At 38.1% G+C, this 21,167-nt stretch overlaps 2 protein-coding genes across 2 annotated transcripts; both read left to right on the top strand.

Annotated features, from left to right (window-relative positions):
- The first annotated feature begins 1,017 nt into the window (after positions 1–1,017).
- On the top strand, positions 1,018–10,759 carry LOC129091785 (cylicin-2). The gene is made up of 26 exons (XM_054599483.1): positions 1,018–1,104; positions 1,664–1,821; positions 2,107–2,229; positions 2,918–3,028; positions 4,329–4,410; positions 5,186–5,238; positions 5,333–5,437; positions 5,684–5,761; positions 5,888–6,007; positions 6,273–6,380; positions 6,792–6,840; positions 6,960–7,015; positions 7,105–7,159; positions 7,471–7,580; positions 7,713–7,781; positions 7,956–8,066; positions 8,160–8,258; positions 8,348–8,425; positions 8,559–8,657; positions 8,788–8,853; positions 8,978–9,037; positions 9,290–9,397; positions 9,519–9,608; positions 9,711–9,791; positions 9,888–9,932; positions 10,064–10,759. Exons 1-26 carry the CDS (start codon positions 1,086–1,088, stop codon positions 10,433–10,435), a joined length of 2,505 nt encoding a protein of 834 aa, XP_054455458.1. The 5' UTR covers positions 1,018–1,085; the 3' UTR covers positions 10,436–10,759.
- Positions 10,760–12,306: 1,547 nt separating this feature from the next.
- Positions 12,307–14,960, top strand: si:ch1073-340i21.1 (putative uncharacterized protein DDB_G0292636). The gene is made up of 4 exons (XM_054605369.1): positions 12,307–12,391; positions 12,625–12,707; positions 13,033–13,311; positions 14,892–14,960. The coding sequence occupies exons 1-4, from the start codon at positions 12,370–12,372 to the stop codon at positions 14,895–14,897; spliced, it is 390 nt and encodes a 129-aa protein (XP_054461344.1). The 5' UTR covers positions 12,307–12,369; the 3' UTR covers positions 14,898–14,960.
- The last annotated feature ends 6,207 nt before the right edge of the window (positions 14,961–21,167 follow it).

Genomic DNA, 21,167 nt, shown 5'->3' with positions numbered 1-21,167 from the left:
AAACAAAAGTGAAACCTAATTCAATTGGCTCTGTCCGTAGTCTCTCATCCTGCAACTGCTATGTTTACACAAGCACAGTACGAAAGTTTTGCCTGTAGGCTGTTTATCTTAGTTTATTCCTCTAAACTTCTCTGCTGGCTGAGACAAATCAGTCAGAAGGAAGGAGGATTGGAGGAATAAACTTTAGTTAGGAATGGTATTTATTTTATTGACATTTTAGATTAGTTACTACTGAGATATTAATTACTTGTTATAGCTCTAACAACAATATTTTGTTATATTTAAATTATAAATAACTTTGAATCCTGCTCTTCATTTATTTGTTTTTAATATCCTTATTTAGGTTCAAATGAACCAGATTATTTATATCACCACTTATCTAGTTCCAACTAGATGACACAAAATCTCACACACTGTTGGACTTCCATTGATGCATCTTTATACATAATATAAATATAATTCATTTTTTTAACACAAAAAGATATGACAACAGCCACGATATTACTCGGTGTACGGATCACTGTACAAGTATTTGTTGTAAAGGTAACAACTAATGGTGACCTGACAGCAGTGACTGAGGATTCCTTTGATAAATCTGTCAGTGCCTTAGTACACGTACAGGCCCCACCCATTGGAGTACAACTGCAGAAGTAGGAATAGAAGCCAACCACTTACAGACCTGCCAAAAGTGTAACAGCAAAGAAGTACATTTAAGACACCAAGCAGGACCTGGGTATAAAATGTTATTGCTTTCAAAATAAAACAAGCTGCATAAACATACCCTGTGAAAAAGAAGCGCACAATCTGTAAATTGTTACGTCACAAATGACAGAGTAATGACATTTCAGCTGGCACATTAGATTTAGCTTATAGTGAGTACATATTTGGTAATGTTAAACATTATATTTCAAAGTTGGTTTTATTTTGAAACTTGTGAAGGGAAGTCTCTTTGATCTTGCCAACACCTCCCCAGTGTCCCCACCCATAAAACCCTGCTCCAGGTACTCACTTGCCATACAGGTGCACAGGTGGGTCCGTGAGACGAGACAAGGTCCCTTGGCAGAGGAGAGGTCTGGACCTAAATTATGTCCAGCCTGCACAAAGGTGTGGTGTCTTTTTGAATATGATATTTATTTTAGCAATCTACTTAGTTTGTAGTTTGCAAAGTGTGGATTTAATTGAATTGTGGTTAGTATCTTTAATCAATAGATGACAATCATATCAGCAAGAGAGCTAATGATCTGTTTGTTACTTTTCTATTATAAAGGTGTTTCTATAACAGTTATATCCTATTTACACAAAACAAAGACCTTGTTGTCGTTCATTTTACTGTTGAGGGTGTGGCACATTTCTGGATTGTTGTAATAGTCAGGCAATTGGCTTGAATTATGGCAAAGGGCACTACAAAGTTACCAATCTACAAGCACTATTTCATTAAATTAGCACCTTTATGATTGTTTGATTTCTATTCCATGTTTTAATCCGGCTGTCTGTTTAAGGAAGTTGGAAAATAAGGAAGTGCAGGTTGCTACAACAGCTGATCCTCCATAAAGTTTTGCAGATACTGGTGGCTCATCAGCTGAGCTTTTAGGATTCTAAATTTAAATAATAAGAGCAGAGTCATTGATGTCTGTCTCTAATCCTGTCACCCTGTACTGTGTAGCTCCAGCTGGAGCAGGCGCTGCATGTGTCCAGCAGCCAGCGGTGGTCCCTCATGGTGGTTTGCTGCCCCTTGCTGAGGTAGCAGAGCCTGAAGACCTGGACAAGGTAGAGTGTAACAAGAGCCAACCGGGACACCCTGCAGGAGAAAAAGATGGAAAGGTGAGCACAGGACAATCATTTGAATAAAAGGTGCATGGACATATGTTACTTTTTCCACCAGATATTCAAGACACTTTACTATTTATTGTTGTAGTTATAGTTATGATTTCATGACACTGAAAAAAGATACATATGAACTGCACTGGCGACTACAAAGTGAGTCATTGCATTAAAGTAAAAAGTATAATACTTGTCAGCTCTGTTTATGTATAATTATTCCCACCATGGCTGAATTCTAAAGATTTTGAGGGACAATATTTGCTTTTTCTTTTTGTCTGTCACCAGGAGCTGTACTCATTAGACAGCTCTACATCCTCGTCGGACAGCGAGGATGAGGGGATCGGCAAGAAAGACAAGAAGAAGAAGAAGAAGAAGAAGCTGAAGAAGAAGACCAAGAAGAAGAAGAAAGTATGTGTTTCAAAAAAAGCTTATCTTAATCACCAAGCAAGCCACAGTCACTCCTGTATGCTTCTGCAATTATTGAGTATTTTTTTAAAAACTCTCAGTTTTTAAAAAAGTGAAAGTTTGACAGACTATGTTCAGTCAGTTCTGCTGACAAACCCACAGTCTCCTCATGTCTGATATGATCAGATCATGTCTCTAGATCAGTTGATCCTATGTCTTCCTGAGGGAGGTGCCTTGGTTGTAGGCTGCACATGTGAGGCTAAAATCATGAGTTCTGACTCCTGACTGAGGGAGAAAGTACAATGTGGTCTGCACCCAGCAACAGCCAGTCAAACAGGAGCAAAGATAATTAATTTGTTTATAATGCAGATCAACTGTCACTTTTGCACTGATTGGCTCATGGCCTGGCTTGAATGGGTGTGTGTGCCTCCTGTGTGTCCTTGTGATGAAATGGTTGCTTGTGCGGTTTTCTTTTGTGCGTTGCTAAGTGTGTGAAGAGCCCCTCCCTTCTTCTGACAGCCACGCCGCCTCCCCTCAGCGGCTATGACAAAAGCCTCGCTCCAATGTGTTTGTAGTGACTCATTGGTTTAATTTCTCGTTGATCACTTTCACCTACAAAGGAAGGTATAAATAAACCAATTGAGAAAAAAATTCAATTGAGCTAACAACTTCCCTTCTACTTTCTGAACAGGATTCCAGCTCTTCATCTTCATCTTCCTCCTCCTCCTCCTCCTCCTCCTCCTCCTCGTCCTCCTCCTCGTCTTCTTCTTCCTCCAGTAGCTCTTCAGACAGTGACAGCGAGGTAAGTTGTGGTTATGGCATAGGTGCTGCTCAAGGATATAGCTTCCACGCACCATCTGTCTTGCTCTAACATGTCACATACACGTCGCTGTTATAACATGCATTTACATACCACAGAGCCATACCTGAGACTCAATCATGACAAGGGAAAATGTATTGTTTTGCAAAGTGCATGATACTTCATGCACAGCTCCCAGTATTTTTTTCAGTTGGAACCAACATGTTTCCTTTTAAACAAGTTCAAGAGATGGTCTTAAGTTGCAGTTTTGTTTATGTAAATCCTTCACAAATCTGTCCTGCAGCATTGTTAAACTAAGTCCGAGAGCACAAACAGTTTCACATCAGCTCGTAGGGGATTTATAGTCCCTTCTAAATATGTCACTGCCTCAGGTGAGGATAATGTCAAAGCTAACAATACACTCTGTTATAAGAATATTTAGGTTTGAATGGCTTTCAAACTGACCGTATTTATAAATCTAAAGACGTCTCTTTTATGGCTTTTGGCAAGTTAAGGGATCAGCACATCAACTTTCCACAGGCATGATTTGTCAACAGATTCAGCTTTGGAATTAGCTCTATGCCCAAAGCATATCCACTTCAGTGTTCCCCTTTTTGTCTAGTTTAGTAACGTTTAGCTTCAAGTGACTGCAATCACATGATGGCATGATGTCTTGCTTGTTTTCTGAGGGCGTGGGTAGGAAATCAGGTGATTCAGGAAAAGTGAGCATAGTCATAGTTTACATTCAAAAATGTGTCCCACCCATATGTGCACTTTGGCTCAGACAGAGCACTTAACATTTAAAAGCGTTTTTACAAGAGTAGAAAAAAAGTAGGTACATAACATTGGAATGCATTTCACCCTGGGTGGTAGGCGGAGCCTCCAGGATCTCATATCAGGTGGTAACTATCAGAGGAACACACCCAGTGATAATGTATTAAACCACTGCTGTATCTACCACAGCAGGTCATTCCAATTGCAAATACTGTATTATTATGCATCCACTATGTGTGTAGTAATAGTCACTTGTACAGTCTGGGCATATCAACATCTCATGTATTGGTTTTGGCTGCATGTCCACTGTAGGTGTGGATGAATGTTATCTAACTGTACTGAAGGCAGAGAGTTCTTAATATATAACTAGTAGGTGACACCCATCCCTGATCCTGACGACTTCATCTTTATATATATTTGCAAGTGCAACACTTACTTTTCAAACGGGCTTCATTCATGAGCAGACAGACGGTAGAAGTTTTAAAATATCTCAGCATACAGTTTTGAGAGAATCAACATGTCTTTGCAGGATGACAAGAAGAAGAAAAAGAAGAAGAAGGACGACAAAGAAGGGGAGAAAGAGTACATCGGGGAGGGTGTTATCATTTCTAGTAAGTGCAACACAACCTTTCTCATTATAATGTCAAACTGGTATATTATACTCTCAAGAGGATAATGCTTTTCCTGGGTCTGTGCATTTTCCTTTATAAATACAAATATTGGTTATCATATTCCCACCATGTCCATTTGCATGTACGCTTGTATTCCAAAATCTTGAGAAAAATTTCTCAAGTTCATTTCAGTTCATCTCTCCTTAGATTTCTTAGATTATTGTAGTAAAGAGGTCAGCCTCTCCTTCTAGGTGCTCCTCTTGCTTGTCTGATAACGGCACCTTGGCGAATTGTGTTCAAACTTCCGGCTTGATTGGAGCTTCCAGTCATAGCACCGTCTCTCTTGAGCCATAAAAAACAATGATTACCATAATGTTCTGGACTGACAGTTTAAGTTTACAATGACACAAAGAGACTAAGCAATCAGTCAAACTCTGACAGTCAAACTCTGACATGCACATTCTGATATTTATTATCGGCCATGTGGTCCTTTCCTACAGCAGTAAAACAAATGTCTTCAAAGCTCTGTGTTGACAGCAGCTCATGAAATCCTCATCACTCTGATTTTTTCTTTATTTAGTTTAGAAAACTTAGATGGCTGCAATTACAATGAACAATATATTCACAATTGCGTTGGTTGTCTATAAATGTATTTTTTGTTCTCCCGCAGTGACCATTTGATTAAAGAAATGTCTCTCAGCTGACAGTGCATGTAACTTTTTTTTTCATTTATTAAAACAAATGCTTTACATCTTAACTTATTGAATGTTCTCAGGTTCTGAGGGCCAAATGGACCAGCAGTGTGCAGAAGGTCTGAAGAAGAGCCAGGTGAGAGAGATTAATTGAACCTTTTCCATTTTACAACATGCTGTTTGCTGTTTAAGTTGTCATTATATAATTTGTTGTCCTTGTCTTGCTTCAGGATTTGAACTCATCAGATGGTGAAGATGACAAGAAGAAAGACAAAAAGAAGGACAAGAAGGACAAGAAGAAGAAGAAAAAGAAGGACAAGAAGAAGAAGAAGAAAGTATGTACACATTTTCAATAATACATCAGATTATACAATTATAACTGTTTACTCAAGAAGCTAGTACAGGATTCTGGGTGTATTTGCTGCCCAATAATAAACTTTAAAATGTTGAAGGGCGAGCCCCCTAACTGTTTTTATTGGACAAGCACACACCATTAAATAATAAATGTGATGAAAACAATAAAACATTAATATATTATTATGAATTATTATTAAATATCTACTGTACTTCCTCTGTCCCAGGATTCCTCTGACTCTGACAGTTCATCTTCCGACAGTGAGGATGAAAAGAAGAAGAAGAAGAAAAAGAAGAAGAAGAAGGTATGATTTATTTGACTTTGTGCAGTTGCAATATTGTGATCATGTTGGGTTTCAACTGACTGTTCTACCTGTGTAAATACAAATGATCAAAACGGATTATTTAATTGTTTTGTTTTTGTTTCAAAGGACTGCAGCTCCTCCTCCTCCTCAGATAGCTCTTCATCATCCTCCTCTGACAGCGAGGATGACAAGAAGAAAAAGAAGAAAAAGGACAAGAAGAAGAAGAAAAAGAAAGACAAGAAAAAGGTAAAGCAATGCAGATGATTTTCGTCATTAGTCCAAACGAGCCTCCTGCTTCTTGATATATAAAGTGCTGCTGTGTCAACTAAGATTGGCAGGATTCTGCAGAAAGTATAGAGTCACGTATTGCATGTTTTCTTGGCAATTACATAATTGTGTTATACCTGACTAGTGTTGCTGAATACATAATAATGTCACACATTGTTGTATGATTGTCAACATGATTCTTTATCTAAGAACATTAAACGTTTTGTTTTTTTCATTGACACAGGATTCCAGCTCCTCATCTTCATCCTCATCTTCTGACAGTGATAAAGATGAGAAGAAAAAGAAGAAGAAGAAGGACAAGAAAAAGAAGAAGAAGAAGGACAAGGAAACGGTTAGAAATCCTTATTGTTTTCTTTTTTTTAAAGCCTGAAGCCTCTAAATGAATTAGTATGTTTTCAGGTCAGGGGTGAAGCTGCTCCTCTTGTGAACCCCACAGGGAATTGTAGTTATTGTAGGAATGCCGAGTTAGGTTACATTTTTCTTTTATTGATTTTGTACAAACATGAGGCTTAGTTTTCATTGTGTTAAGTATGACCAGTATCTACATGTCTTAAGGAACAACTGTAGAGCAGTGTGTGTTGACTAAACAAACCAGATTCTCCAACAGTGCACACACCCTCTGAGAAACATGTATGTGTGTGCATGCACTGTAAACATGTGAACACAGTGTACCGTTTAGAGGTAATGCAGGGTGCAGTTTTTGCAGTGAACCTGAGCTTGATAGTGTTTGTGATTTCCACAGGATGAAGAGCAGAATGAGCTCTGCAGTGCTACCGCTCTCTCAGCTGCTGGTGAGTGTTTCCACTTTTTAGTGACTGAAAAACAGACAGAATGATCAGAACAACAAAAAGACATCACAAGTCATTTGGTTCATGAGGTTGATGCAGTATTGCTGGACTTTTTTCTGCAGAGGGTGAGACAGCAGGACCAAGTGCTGATGGAGATAAAAATAAATCTGCTGACAAGGTGAAATACTCACACACAAAACTGTATGCATGCCAAACAAGTATGCACAAATGCACAAAAAAAATCATTGCTTTCTTTTTTCATGACAGACCAAGAAAGACCTTAAAACAACAGAAGAAGGCAAACTGCCCTCTGCAATGGCTGGTATGTGTGCTACTTAGGCTCTTAAACACACCACGGCTGTGGCACATGAGGTAGAGCGCTTGTCCCGTAACCACAAGGTTGGTGGTTCAAACCCCTCTACTGGCAACATGCCGAGGTGTCCTTGAGCAAGACACCTAACCCCAAGTTGCTCCCCGGGTGCTTCATTGCAGCCCACTGCTCCTCCGGGATGGGTTAAATGCAGAGACATAATTTCCCCATTGTGGGACTAATAAAGGCTTAATTATTATTACATAGGCTGGAGGCTTAGGTGAAGTGTTGTTGGTTTGGTGGTAATGGTGGTTCCTGTCCAGCAGGGGGAGCAAAGGCTTATTGTATTGAGGAAGGCAACCTGAGTGATGATGAGGGCGAAGGAGGGCAGGAGAAGGATAAGAAGAAGAAGTTGAAGAAGAAGAGGGAAAAGGTGATTACACTATGTACATGCTGCACCTTTAAAACAAAATGAGGCATTTTAATAGGCATTGCAGTTGTTATAGTACATTATCACAACCATGTACTGATGCAACATTTACCACCAATATATATTTTTTTACAGGATTCTGGCTCAGACAGTGATGATGACAAAAAAGACAAGAAGAAGAAAAAGAAGAAGAAGAAGGAAAAGGTATACAGAGCTGTGATGATGGGATGTATAGTGTATGTTGCCTTTACGTCATTTCGTATTGTTGCACATGGTCAATTTGGTTTATTTGTAAAAAAAAAAACTGCTCCATAGGTGAGTATTTTACATTTAAAATTGTCATGACATGTGAATATTTGTATTTAATCCGATCCATAGGACTCCTCGAGCTCCTCCTCTTCTTCATCTGATAGCTCCTCCTCAGATAGCGAAGATGAAAAGAAGAAGAAAAAGAAGAAGAAGAAGAAGGTGAAGAAGAAGAAGGACAAGGTTTGTATAATATATATACTTCTGTATATTACATGTATGTTCGTGTATTGTTCAGTGTTATTATATAATCCTCGGTCCTCTCTGTCTTTACAGGATTCCGACTCCTCCTCTTCTTCATCCTCTGATAGTGAAGAGGACAAGAAGAAGAAGAAAAAGAAGAAGAAGAAGAAGACAAAGAAGAAGAAGGATAAGGTTTGTGTACTACTTCTATCACTTCTGTTCATTCATTTTTTTAGGTTTGTTGTAAGTAAGTTAGAAGTATTCATCTGCTCTTTTTATAGGATTCCAGCTCCTCCTCCTCTGATAGTGAAGATGAGAAGAAGAAGAAGAAGAAGAAGAAAAAGAAGAAGAAGAAGAAGGTAAGAACATGTGAAAACTTAATGGATTAATGTCACGCTCCTGATGCTCAACAGTCTAACGAATGAGTCTTAATGAACCAGGATGCACTTCTGTGACTGACTGACTGACTGACTGTTATCCTTTTTCTAGAAGTCCAGCTGTTCTGAAGATAGCTCCTCTTCTTCCTCCTCCTCCTCTGATAGTGAAGATGAGAAGAAGAAGAAGAAGAAGAAGAAGAAGAAGAAGAAGAAGGTAAGAACATGTGAAAACTTAATGGATTAATGTCACGCTCCTGATGCTCAACAGTCTAACGAATGAGTCTTAATGAACCAGGATGCACTTCTGTGACTGACTGACTGACTGACTGTTATCCTTTTTCTAGAAGTCCAGCTGTTCTGAAGATAGCTCCTCTTCTTCCTCCTCTTCCTCTGATAGTGATGATGACAAGGTAAGATGACACACACACATACATATTATGGTCCCTACTTAGTGAATTATTTATCTGTAACCAAGTTAAAAAATCTAAAACGGCCACACAATTCATCATGAGTACATGTCTTTTTTTACTTTAGAAGAAGAAGAAAAAGAAAGACAAGAAAAAGAAGAAGAAGAAGGATAAGAAGAAAAAGAAGGTGAGAACATTTCATCCTTTGTTTTTCATTCCAAGTTTTTGGTTGAATAAATGAGTTATAGCGTTTGGTCATTGACAACTTGTTATATGTGACATTTCCTGCAAAAACATACTATTAATGATCTTGGGTCAATGGCTAATAGAGTGACATGAAAAAGCTCAATTGCCATGTTAGCATGTATAAGGTGGTGTAATGAGTAAACCAACTCTTTGAAATGCTATGTGTATTATTATCATTTCTCTTTCTGTCCAGGATTCTTCTTCTGAGTGTTCCAGCGATTCTTCTAGTGATGACGATAAGAAGAAAAAGAAGAAGAAGAAGAAGGATAAGAAGAAGAAGAAAAAGAAAGACAAGAAGAAGGTAAAACAATGTGAACTTGTTGTATTCTCCTGCTTAATATTTTTGTAAATTTCCAATGTATATCAAGATGGAATGTCTTTAATAATACAGTAACACAATTACCATATTTACATCAATCTAGGACTCAGATTCTTCTAGCAGCGAGGATGACAAGAAGAAGAAAAAGAAGAAGAAAGACAAGAAGAAGAAAAAGAAGAAGGACAAAAAGAAGGTATTGTATAGTAAGGAGAAACGTGTGTTCGCTGATTATTTTGTTTTGTTTTGATTTACAAAACATAGCTGATGGAGTGTTCCATGCTTTGTATTTGAGCAGGACTCAGGTTCATCTGATGGTGGCAGTTGCAGTGGCAGTGACAAGGAGAATAAAAAGGACAAGAAGAAGAAGAAGAAAAAGGTGAAATATTCATGAAATGGAATTATCATCAGATGATGTCTGTTTATGTCTATGGGAAGTTACAAATGACTTCAATTTTCCCTGTTTGGCCTTCAGAGTTCTGGCTCATCAGGAAGTGAAACTGACAAGAAGAAAAAGATTGTAAGTTTTTTTCATTATATAAATGATGTGAATAATGTTTCGCCCTAAATCAATCTGATTATTTCCTCCTTCTGTAACTCTATTTTCCGTTTACGCTCTCCCTCATGTGGTGGTTATTGATTTCATTGCAGCAAAGCCCTTCCAGTGAGCAAAGCGGCAAGCCCAAAACTGAGGCTTCAGGCTCAGGTGGTGGCGGACATTCAGCTCCCTCTGGCAGCTGCTTTAAGGCTGTCGATGCTCCTGGCGGTGCTGCTGGCGTCTCCTTCGTGACCCTCCCCTCCAAACCTGTTGTGAAGCTGGATCCTCTGGCTCCATCAGCTTTCTCCAAGCCCTCCACCCCTGGCTCCTCACTGAGTATTGGCGATAGGGCCCAAATCCGCAGACCTCCCAGCCCCATGGAGTCCCTGTTGGGGAGCCCAAGGAGGTATGGAGACGGAGGGACCCGTTCCACCTCCCATCTCACCTCTAGTGATCTATTGAGAGGCCCCAGGCCTTACCAATGATGAGATGTCATAGATCAAAATAGATGTTACAGATTTCTTTTTTAAAAAGCACAGCTTATATGACACTGGATGATGTTGAATGTATATGATGAAATAAGGTAATGATGCCCTGATTTCATGCACATTAATATTTCTCATCTGGTGGGAATCAGAGGTTACTGTTTAAAGACGCATTGTGACAGGATGAAAATGTTCAAGTTGGGGAATATAATTTTACAATGAAAGATGATGGTTGTAATTTTTAGTAATAGAAAGCACATTTGTAAAAATGTTAATACACAATCAAAATGTAATGAAATAATAAACATGAAATAACAAAAACTAAATTCCTCACTTTGCAGAATAAAACAATATGATTTTATTTGCTTTGTTTCTTGTCTCCTGTTTATTATTTTTAGGTTCTCCTGCATCTCAGGTTCTTCGGGTACAGAGCAAGAATGCTTTGGATTTAGAGATTTATTTTTTGGCTTTTGGGGTTTCTGAATGAAAAAGCAAATGAGAATAAAGCTTCTAACAGATGTTTTACTAAATAACTTGGTGAAACTTTAGATTAGTCTGTAAATGACAGTGTAGATATTTATTGTGTAAATATTTAGTACATGCCAGTGAAATACTATCTGAAAACACTGTACTTCTAGTGTAAACGGTGTAAAACAAGGGTTGCTTCATTTTATAGCCTGCACATCATGATAGAGGTAATTTCTCCCATATCTTTATAGCTTTGTCTTGATGTTGATTTACAATCACCTTGAAATAATATCAGCTGGGAATTATAAGTCATACATGTTAGAGTGATTCTAAATTGGACCCTTATCCCAAGGCGTAGCCTTTATCCACAGCTATAATAATAAATAACATATTGATTAAAATAAGTGAAAATGAAATATAATTTATTAGTACATAATTTAAAAATAAAAGTAAATAAAACAAATAGTGGTGAGTAGTATAAATGTATTTACTGATGAACTGCACTTGAGTGAGTGCAATTTTGAGCTACTTGGACTTAATGTGAGTGTTTTCCTTGTATGCTACTTTATACTTCTACTCCACGACATTTCAGAAAGAGACATTGTACTTTTTACGCCACTACATTTATCTGATTACTTGAGTTACTTTGTAGATTATTTGCATAATAGTGCATAACTGTGAATTATATGTGAGGTTATTTCTTTAAACTTTAATTTTAAATATTAAAAGACTGTGAGAAGGGTCCCCTCTGCAAAATGCTATTTAATGCATTCATTTTTACTTTTGCATAACTTTATATGCAGGGATTTTACCTGTAAAGGAGTATTGATGCTCTTAAGTAAAGCATCCGGAGAGCCACCACTGACCACAGCTAATCTCAGGTAATCTCTGGTGGTTTGTTTTTTTAGGAAATAATAGGGGTCTGCTGCCAGTTTTTGTTCATCTTGTTTTCTACATTTATATGACTGAGGTTAGTAATTTTTTTAGTCATCAGATTTTTTGTTGGAGTTAAAATGAAGCTACATTTAGTCTAAAAATATAAATAAACCCAACTGTCACCATATGGAGTAATCGGTCTCTGTAGTTTGTTTGTGATTTTGGGGTAAGATGATCTCTCTCCAGGTGTGTCTCTGTCGCCCCTACAGGTGATTTGACAACCTACACATCCTCAAATTATTCATATTTTGCAATAATAATAACGTTCTACACACACTTGTCACTGTGCAGTTATGTGCAAACAATTGCTAATGGAATTCTCAGCCCTCACTGGGAAATAGCTCATGCGGTGAATGTGTATGCTGACTCACTGGTGACCTTTTGAACCCAGCAGGTGCGGTGGTTTGTGGGGGCGTGTCTGGGTCATGTGTTTAAGGTGTGGTGAATCCCTGGTTTCCTCTGTTTGTCTGTGAGAGTGAGTGAGTCTCATTTGTTTAGAGAAGCGCACAGCACGAAAAGGAGTCTCAATAATGTCTTTCGATCTGTCGTCAGGTAGGCTCAAAGTTATGATGACTATTGAGGAGGAATACTCTGAATGTTAACATAATGTTTGTTTAGTTTGACTTCATTTTTCAAGTATTTTAGGCCAGGTTAATCAAGTAAATCATCCGATGTAGTCCTTAGGAACAAAACACCTAAAGTGAAATCAAACACAATCTCAGCTGAATGTATATTGTTTGCAACTGACTCTGTTTACCATCTGTCTCTATGTTTTATGTGTGCAGCCATAGGTGGGGGTGAAGATGAGCTGAAGAAGGAAGACGCTCAGAAGGATGAGATTAGTTGGCCCTGGAAAAGCAAGGATAAGGTAGTGGTTTTGTATGTGTACATACTAACAAAGATGCTCATGCAGGCTAGGTGATTAGTGTAAAAGCTTCTCCAGGTACTGAGAATTAATATTTTGCAACTACTTATGATTTCAGCTGTTAGTTTGTCTTTGTTCACAGCAAGTGCTTCTCTGTTAAAGCTGCTTCATGTCCCCTCCTGCTGCCAGCTCTACAGCACAATACACTACAGCCAATATAATGCTTACTCTTGATTGATTAATTATGATTACTGCACTCAAATGAAATTATTCAGACTAAACCAACGCAATCAATGATTTATTCAAAGTCAGCTTTTGCCTTTTTTAGGAGGGCAGCAAGGGCAAGTCTGACAAAGACGGCAAGTCCGACAAAAAGGAAAAGTGTGGCAAAGACGGCAAGTCCGACAAAAAGCACAAGTCTGACAAAAAGCACAAGTCTGACAAAGACCACAAGTCCGACAAAAAGCACAAGTCAAAAGGTGACGGAGGCCACAAGAAGAAGGACAAGAAGAAAAAGGAAAAGGGAGAAGGAGAGCAATCATGCTCAGGCTCAGGCTCAAGCTCCGGCTCCTCATCTTCATGTTCATCTTCCTCCAGCAGTGATTCGGTAGGCCAAACTCTTCATTTCACATTAAGAGATTTCTTGCTATTTTAATTTCAAAACAGACTGGCTCTAATCTAGTGAACGAGGCCTTGCTTCCCCACAGACAGACTTTTATTACCTCCTAGTGTTCAGTTTGTATACGTGTTCCCTCGATACACTTCTGTAGTTTATTGTTGTCAAGACCTTTTAATCTCTGAAAAGCAATAAAATGCAGTTGAACAGGTAACACCCATCACACCTCATGTCAAAGGTCAGTGTGCGTGGAACAAGGTCTAAAACAAGACTGGTAGAACAGGTTTTGCCCTCATTGACGGGTTTATTCGTGAGTGACATGCCCCACCCTCCAGCTTGTGTTTGCTGTGTCATTTTTTAGCTCATACTGTTGTCAAGTGAAAACATTCCAGATTCAGTTTTTATTTTGTTAAGCTGCAGCAACACTTCTGTCTTTGTTGCAGGTTTGTTTAGATTAAAACATGTTTGTCCTATTTGTATGACTAGTAGCTTTACCATGCAAAAGAGGAAACAATCAAGCCTCTGTGTGGGAGAGGAGCCAAGCAGGTCAGATAGGGGAGTCATAAAAGAGCTGTTGTTGATTCATCACCTCAATGGAAGTGAATCGCTGTTATACCTGTTATGTCATCACTAGACTCCAAATAAATGGAATTTAGCTGCTTGTTAGGGTTCATGTTGCTGCTACGACGATTCATACATTAAAGATACAGAAGGTGCTGTGGCATTTACGATGCTTTTTTAATAAATCATGTATCTTTTCTGCAGTAACACTTTAGGTTACAGCTTACAGTGTAATTATTTGGACTAACAGTATACCAGCACAGTACATAATGATAGAAAGGCTACAATGCAAGATACTATAATAGATATTAGGGGAAAAAATTAACAATATTGGAATTAAAAAAAAAAACAGTATGGAGTTCAACTCTCTACTTACAGGGAACTTCAAATGCCTGAAGTGGTACAAGTTCATAGACTGAAACCCAGTAGAGTTCATCTAACAAAGGATACAAATACTACAGTCACTGAAAATCCGAACTTAAATCATTGTAGATTTAAATATGATTCGGCCAGCTGTCGTGTATATACCTTACTTTCGAACTCAGCATGTCTCCTTTAACAGTTAAATAACTTAAAATAGGATTAGAACTTGCATCCTAACTGAGCACACCTAATGGCAAAACTACATGCAATATGCAAATCATTTCCATAGTGTCCCTCAACAACAACAGCTGTTGATGGTGGACCTTTTGTGATCTGGGCCTCCCAAGGATGGTCATGATTATGTCGGTGATAATACTAGAATAGGTACCCGGTGCCTAAATGTATACTTTAAAAATACTGACAGTATACATTTTTATTAAGTTCCCACATAGTCACACCCTTATTTCCTGACTTCACATGTTGTTTTCTTGTATCTACATGTAGGCATGTGTATCAGTACATAATCTGCTGGTACATCATAAACAAAGAATTACACTGTAAATAGGAACATTTTTTTAAAGCGTTTTAAAATCTAAAGTGTTGGCCCTTTCTGCACTAACATCATTGTCCTTTTTTTGTCATTTCAGGATTGATGCTTCGGTGGAGAGCGGACTGCTATGTTAGTCTCTTGTGATCTTGTGTATTCAACAAAATGACTGTGTGCAGTTGTACAAACTTTCCTTCCTGTCCTTGCATTGATATATAAACAAATCTGCTGATTCCTAGAAATAAATGTTGCAACACTTTTTCGCCTAACAAGTTCTTCTGTGTGTTTATTTCAACATAGGAGGGTTTTCTGATGTTAAGGTCAATCAGAGTTAAAAGTCCAAGAAGATTAAAGCAGATTTATTTTCAAGATTTATATTTTAAGAGTACAAAACACATACACAATGTTGTTGTTATAAGTGATTAAAATACATTTTGTTGAGATAACCATACAGAAATCTTTTTTCTTTAAATTTGTTTTACATAGAAATAAATGGTGTTTTTAAAAAACGTTTTGTTGTCAGATAAATGTAGTGAAGTGAAACGTACAATATTTCCCTCTAAAGTGTAATAGGAGTAGAAGTATAAGATCAGATAAGATAAATAAGATAAATACTCAGCGGGGAAATTTGCAGACTTACAACAGCGCAGAGTAAAGTGCAAAAGAGACATTAGAAGACAAGCTAAGAATAAAATCATAAATAAAAAATAAAAAGTATTATAAATAAGCAACACAGTAGTCAACAATAACTGAAATATTATATTTACAGACAGAGAAAAAAACATTTTTAACTATTTTTAACTTTCTTAAATTATTGCACGGTGTAGTGTACAACAGGTTATTATTTCATTATTGTCCATTTTGGTCATGTGGTCTGCTGGGAGCAGAGGATTGATGCCTTTTGGTACCTCTCCTTCACACACCGGGGGTGAAGCAGCCGGTGGCTGAAGGAGCTGCACAGAGCTGCCAGAGTGTTGCATGGGGTGGGAGGTATTGTTCATGATAGCTTGGCCATCACCCTCCTGTCTCCCACCACCTCCACCGTATCCAGTGGACACCCCAGCACACTGCTGGCCTTCCTGACAAGCTTGTTCAGTCTCAAGTCAGCTGCTGAATGCTGCTGCTCCAGCAGACCACTGCATAGAAGATGGCTGATGCCACCACGGAGTTGAAAAAGGTCTTCAGGAGTGCTCCCTGCACTCCAAAAGACCTCAGTCTCCTCAGCAGATAGAGTCTGCTCTTTTGTACAGTGCATTTGTGTGATTTGTCCAGTCCAGTTTATTGTTCAAGTGAACACCCAGGTACTTATAAGATTTCACAATCTCAATGTTTCCTGTCCCTGGATGTTCACTAGTTTATGTCTCAGGACAGTGTTTTCGGTAATGGAAACCACCAGCTCTTTGGTTTTGTTGATACTTCCGCCGGCACCATCCTATGAAGTCCTGGTTCAATTCCCTCTCATCGCCTGCGGAGATGAGAAATTGCTGATTCGTCAGAAATAAATTTGCACTTTGGCAGGTATCAGAGTTATGTTTGAAGTCTGATTTAGATGGAGAAGAGGAATGGAAACGGTTCAATCAGGGGCCCCCGTGCTGCAGGACAGATTAACTCAGATTTATCCTCACATACTGTGGACGGTTTTGAGGTAGTCCAGTATCCATGCACAAGGTGGTGGTCCATAAGGTCTGCTCCAGAAGTTCAGTTATATCATTTGAGAGAATGCAAATTAATTGGATATCTGATCTTGGAAGCAAAGGCTGGATGGTGTTGAAGGCACTGGAGAAGTCGAAGAACATGACTCTCACAGTGTTTTATCCAGATAAATTTTCCAGGTGAGAAAGGCATTCGTCATCACCCCGATGCCAGGTTGATAATAGAACTGAAGTATAAGATGAGATCATGTATAATGTAAATACTCAAAAGAAGAAGTACTTCAAAACTGTACTTGAGGGGAGTACCAAAGTAAATGTATACATAGTTACATTCCATCACTGTAGTCAACAGACTGCGTCAGTTCAACAACAAAACATTTCCAAAGGACAAAAAAACATCAAACTTCCACCAAAAAACACAACACCTGTTTGAATATGGAACTTTTGGCTTCAGGAACTTTGGTTTGGGATTTCTGTTTTTAATAATAACTAAAAACTGCTGAAATTAGGATTAGGCAACATATGCTATATTAGTAAAAAAAAAAAAAAAAAAAAAGGGTTGTGCATCAAACAGAACCATACATTTAGTGTCCCAGTAATCATGCTTATTATGTTTCATCTCACACAGTGATTTAGTTCTATGTCTCAGGTACAGTTTCACCTGAGCAAAGTCTGTCACTAAAATATGTTTCTCATTCTGCTCTGCATCTGTACATACATACCTGGTAATTTATTGTAATAAATTGCTGTAAAATAAACAGCAAAATTGACAACTTTCTTTCAAAACACAATAAAATATTGCTGATTTTTATGTTTTTTTAGTAACAAAAACAACACTGAACATCAACAGTATGCTACCATAAGATTTGATGTTATTATGTAGTGTTTTCATCCTACCAAAAGTAATGGAGAAGCCACATGTAAACATCTGCCGATAATCACTTGTACTCCTTCCTTGCTGGAGTCAAGTAAAAAGTTCAGTTATATCATGTTGAGAGAATGCAAATTAATTGGATATCTGATTAGCCAATTTATGACGAAGGTTAACTTTGGTCACTGTGCTTTGCTGCAGTACTGGAGGAGATTGTATTCAAATGCAATACAATCGGCTGATTCTACCAAAGAGCAGGACGGAGCGCTTCAGACGCTCATTTGTGCCCACTGCCATCAGACTGTACAACAACAGCGGAGACCACAGTCTGTCATCATGCTGACCAGCCCCCCCCCCCCCCCCCCATGTTGATATTTTTATTTTACATTTTTTTTTATTTGTATTTATTATCTGTTTCTGTGTATTTTTTATTTTATTCTAGTTTTTATTTTATTGTATAATATGTGTATTTATTATCTGTTTCTGTGTAGTTGAGCTGCTGTAATTGTCTGTTTCTGTGTAGTTGAGCTGAATTTCCCCCATGGGGATCAATAAAGGAATATAATCATAAATATTTTGATAGTTGGCAAATTAAAGCCAATCTGTAGTGTGGTGTTTTATTTAAGCCTTTTATGTGAGTTACGACCCATTTCAGTCGGTGAATCTAGAATTGCTGAAAGGTAAAGCTTTTAGCTTTCTCCTAATATCTCACACTAGTATCTAATACTTCTGTCTTAGATTTAGTGAATAAAACGCAGCAACAGGTTTAGTAACTTTCTTTCTTGTCATTTAATGCACTCCCCTTTTCTTAAAAAGCTCCAACTGTAACACAAACACACCTGTAATCATATGACATGACGTACAAACTGTTGTACATTCTCTAACATGAGTTTTCATTGTTGAAGAGGGAGAGTACACAATGTTCACCATTATTTTATCAAACCATAATAACAGATACAGCTATGTTGAGTCACATCCTTCTCTCCAGGCTGAACCTTTTATCCCCAGCAACAACAATAACACTATGTTAATGATAATAAAAATACTACTTATTTAAAGATGTTAACATCGTGACTTCCAAAATAATATATTTTGTAAATGCATGAGTATATTTTTAAAGAAATCCACTCAACATAACATTTTCACATCTTATGCAGAGGTGAATGTATATTTCTGTATTAAAACACTTTTCATAATGCCTCTTACTTTTGATACTCTAATTATACTTTGCTGATTTGCACTCTTACATTTATCACAGCATCAACCATCCAATTTTTATACCTGGAATTATTCACATCACATACGAGTTTGACTCGCTCAGACTTGCCACTGTGCAGGTTTGTAATGTGCGTATAATTGTGTGCACTTTGCACTGCGGTGGTTTGGAGGCGTGGTTAGGTTGAATCCCGTGGTTTAGGTGCGGTTAATCCAGGTACTAGTGTTTGAGTGTCTGTGGTCACTGTGGTTTGTGAAAGTGCATGAACAGGAGACACGATGGATTGCCCAGGTAAGCTCAAGTTTATGTTGACTTTAGAAGGAACACCTTTAATGCTTCTCTTTGATGACTAAACCAACATTTCTTAATTCCTGGTAATACTTGATGAGCCACGGGCATTTTTATGGCAGGGTTTGCACCTGACATCTTAATTAATTTTCCATTATGCTTAAAATGTTTTTAAATGTGTATACAAAGTCTCAGCAGGTTGTAGTTTATCTGTAGCCATTTATCGATAGTGTTGCAGTGTGAAGAGTTTGCTTTTGTCACAGGACAATTCTGTTTTTATATCACTTTTATTCTAACCTGATACACCTTGTCATTCTTATCTGAACAGGTGCGAAGAAGGACAAGGTAAGATCTTTGCCTGTGTAGTTCATAAGTGGCGTATGATTCTAGTGATTCCCTGACTTAATTGTCGGAAAAACTAAAATCAAAAAGTTGCTTCTCTATTAAATCTTCTTAATCTGCTTAATTATGATTACTGGACTCAAACAAAATCCGTAAAACTAAACCAACACAATCAATGATTTATTCAAAAGTATTTTTTTTTTGTTGTCATTTTTAGGATTGCAAGGGGAAGCATGAGAAAAAGGACAAAAAGGACAAAAAGGACAAAAAGGGCGAACACGGCAAAGACAGAAATAAGTGCAGAAAGAAGGAAAAGAAGGAGGGAAAGTGTGAGGGGAACAGCTCAGGCTCAGACTCCTCATCTTCAGACTCCAGCGATGACGAGGTAAGACTGATGCTGCAGTTCATCTTAAGAGATCTCTTGCCATTTACATTTATGATAGAAAATAGCTTGAATCTAGGCCTTCAAATGCAGCTCATCAGGTAAGATACCCGTCAAACCTAATTTCAAAGGTTGGTGCCCGGATAAAATCAGGTCTTACACCAAGCCCTGTGTGTGTGTATGCTGTTTTCATTATATTTTTAAACTGTTGTCAAGTGAAATCCTTCCAGATCAGAACATCATAGTCTGATTTTTGACTCCGTAACATTCCTGCTCCAAAAATGTTCCTGCTGTTATAGCTGTTATGTTCTGACTTTTTTCTTATTTTCAGAAATGATGCTGAGACCGGAGTGCTGTCTCTTCCGACTGTGTCTATTATGTCTGAGGTAGCACCAACTTCTCTTTCTGTCATTTCATTGATGTCAAGGAAACATGCTGGTCTTGTGTAAACATACCTGCTGATTCCTAGAAGTAAATGTTCTGTCAACAAAACGTAAAAGTTCCTCTGTCAAAATAAAGTGCTTTTTCTTCATCACACGATGGCAGTGTTATTTATTTTTAAGGTCAACCAAAGTCCAAGTATTTTAAAGCAAGATTTATATTTCAAGAGTAAGAGTGCTGTTTGTCATCGTAATAGATTTAAATACATTTTGTTGAGAAGACATCACAAAAATTAAAACAAAGTAAAAAATAAATAGATCTCATTGATAAGTGTCAAATTCTTAAATAGTTGTTTTGGATTGAAACCATGAACATTGAAAACCTCAGTGAATGTGTAATGGCTGCAGAGTGCTTCATTTGACCTGAGTTGACACTATCACTAACATTGGACCACAGGGTGGAAGTATTTAGACCCTAGCAATACCACAGTGTAAAAATACTCTACTTACATATGTATGAATATGAATTTAAAATCATGGGCATCAGTGCATTTCTGAAAACAGCAGCTCGACAGCTCGATAGCTCACCACAAATTTCCCCCATCCTTTTGCGGCCACAGTTTTTGCCCTGCGAGGCTGAAACTTAGCATTGAGGTGCAGTGAGTGGGTGTGAAGGTGTTTGTTTGTGTTCATGCCAATTGGCAAAAAGGGTGTGTGTCAGTGAGAAAGAAGCCTACAACAAAAATTGGCATAACCTCTAAATGGATTCACAAACGGCAGCCAAACTCATGAACCGTTTGTCGTAGACTCTTGAGGGAGGCATCATAGCAGAGAGCTCCTTTTTCATTTTGCCCACATGCCTACCTTCCTCTCCAGCGGGCCCAGCAAAATGTCTGCCGCGGTCCAAGGTGGCAGTGAAGCCAGATCTGGGTCTTTCCAGCGGACAATGGTCGCTGTCAGAGGCCCTGCTGGAGTCTGAGCTGAAGGACTTTCTGGTGAACCTGCACCATTTCATCTGATTTTGCGTGGTATTCGACCCCGTGTCACCCTTTACCAGCATTAACAATAATTACATGGAAATGGCCAATCTTCTGGCTGATGCTCTTATTTATTTATGTTGGTCATATAGAGGCATCAGTAATAAATTGAGACTGTTTCATCACCAGTTAGAAGTTCCTCACAGTGACTTTAATTCAAAGTTAAAATAAATAAAACGTGATGTGATCCATCTAGAAATACATATAT

This window comes from Anoplopoma fimbria, chromosome 1 (assembly GCF_027596085.1).
Source record: "Anoplopoma fimbria isolate UVic2021 breed Golden Eagle Sablefish chromosome 1, Afim_UVic_2022, whole genome shotgun sequence".
Taxonomy (NCBI): domain Eukaryota; kingdom Metazoa; phylum Chordata; class Actinopteri; order Perciformes; family Anoplopomatidae; genus Anoplopoma; species Anoplopoma fimbria.
The sequence above is the reverse complement of the archived record's forward strand: the minus strand, read 5'-3'. Positions and strand labels throughout refer to the sequence as shown.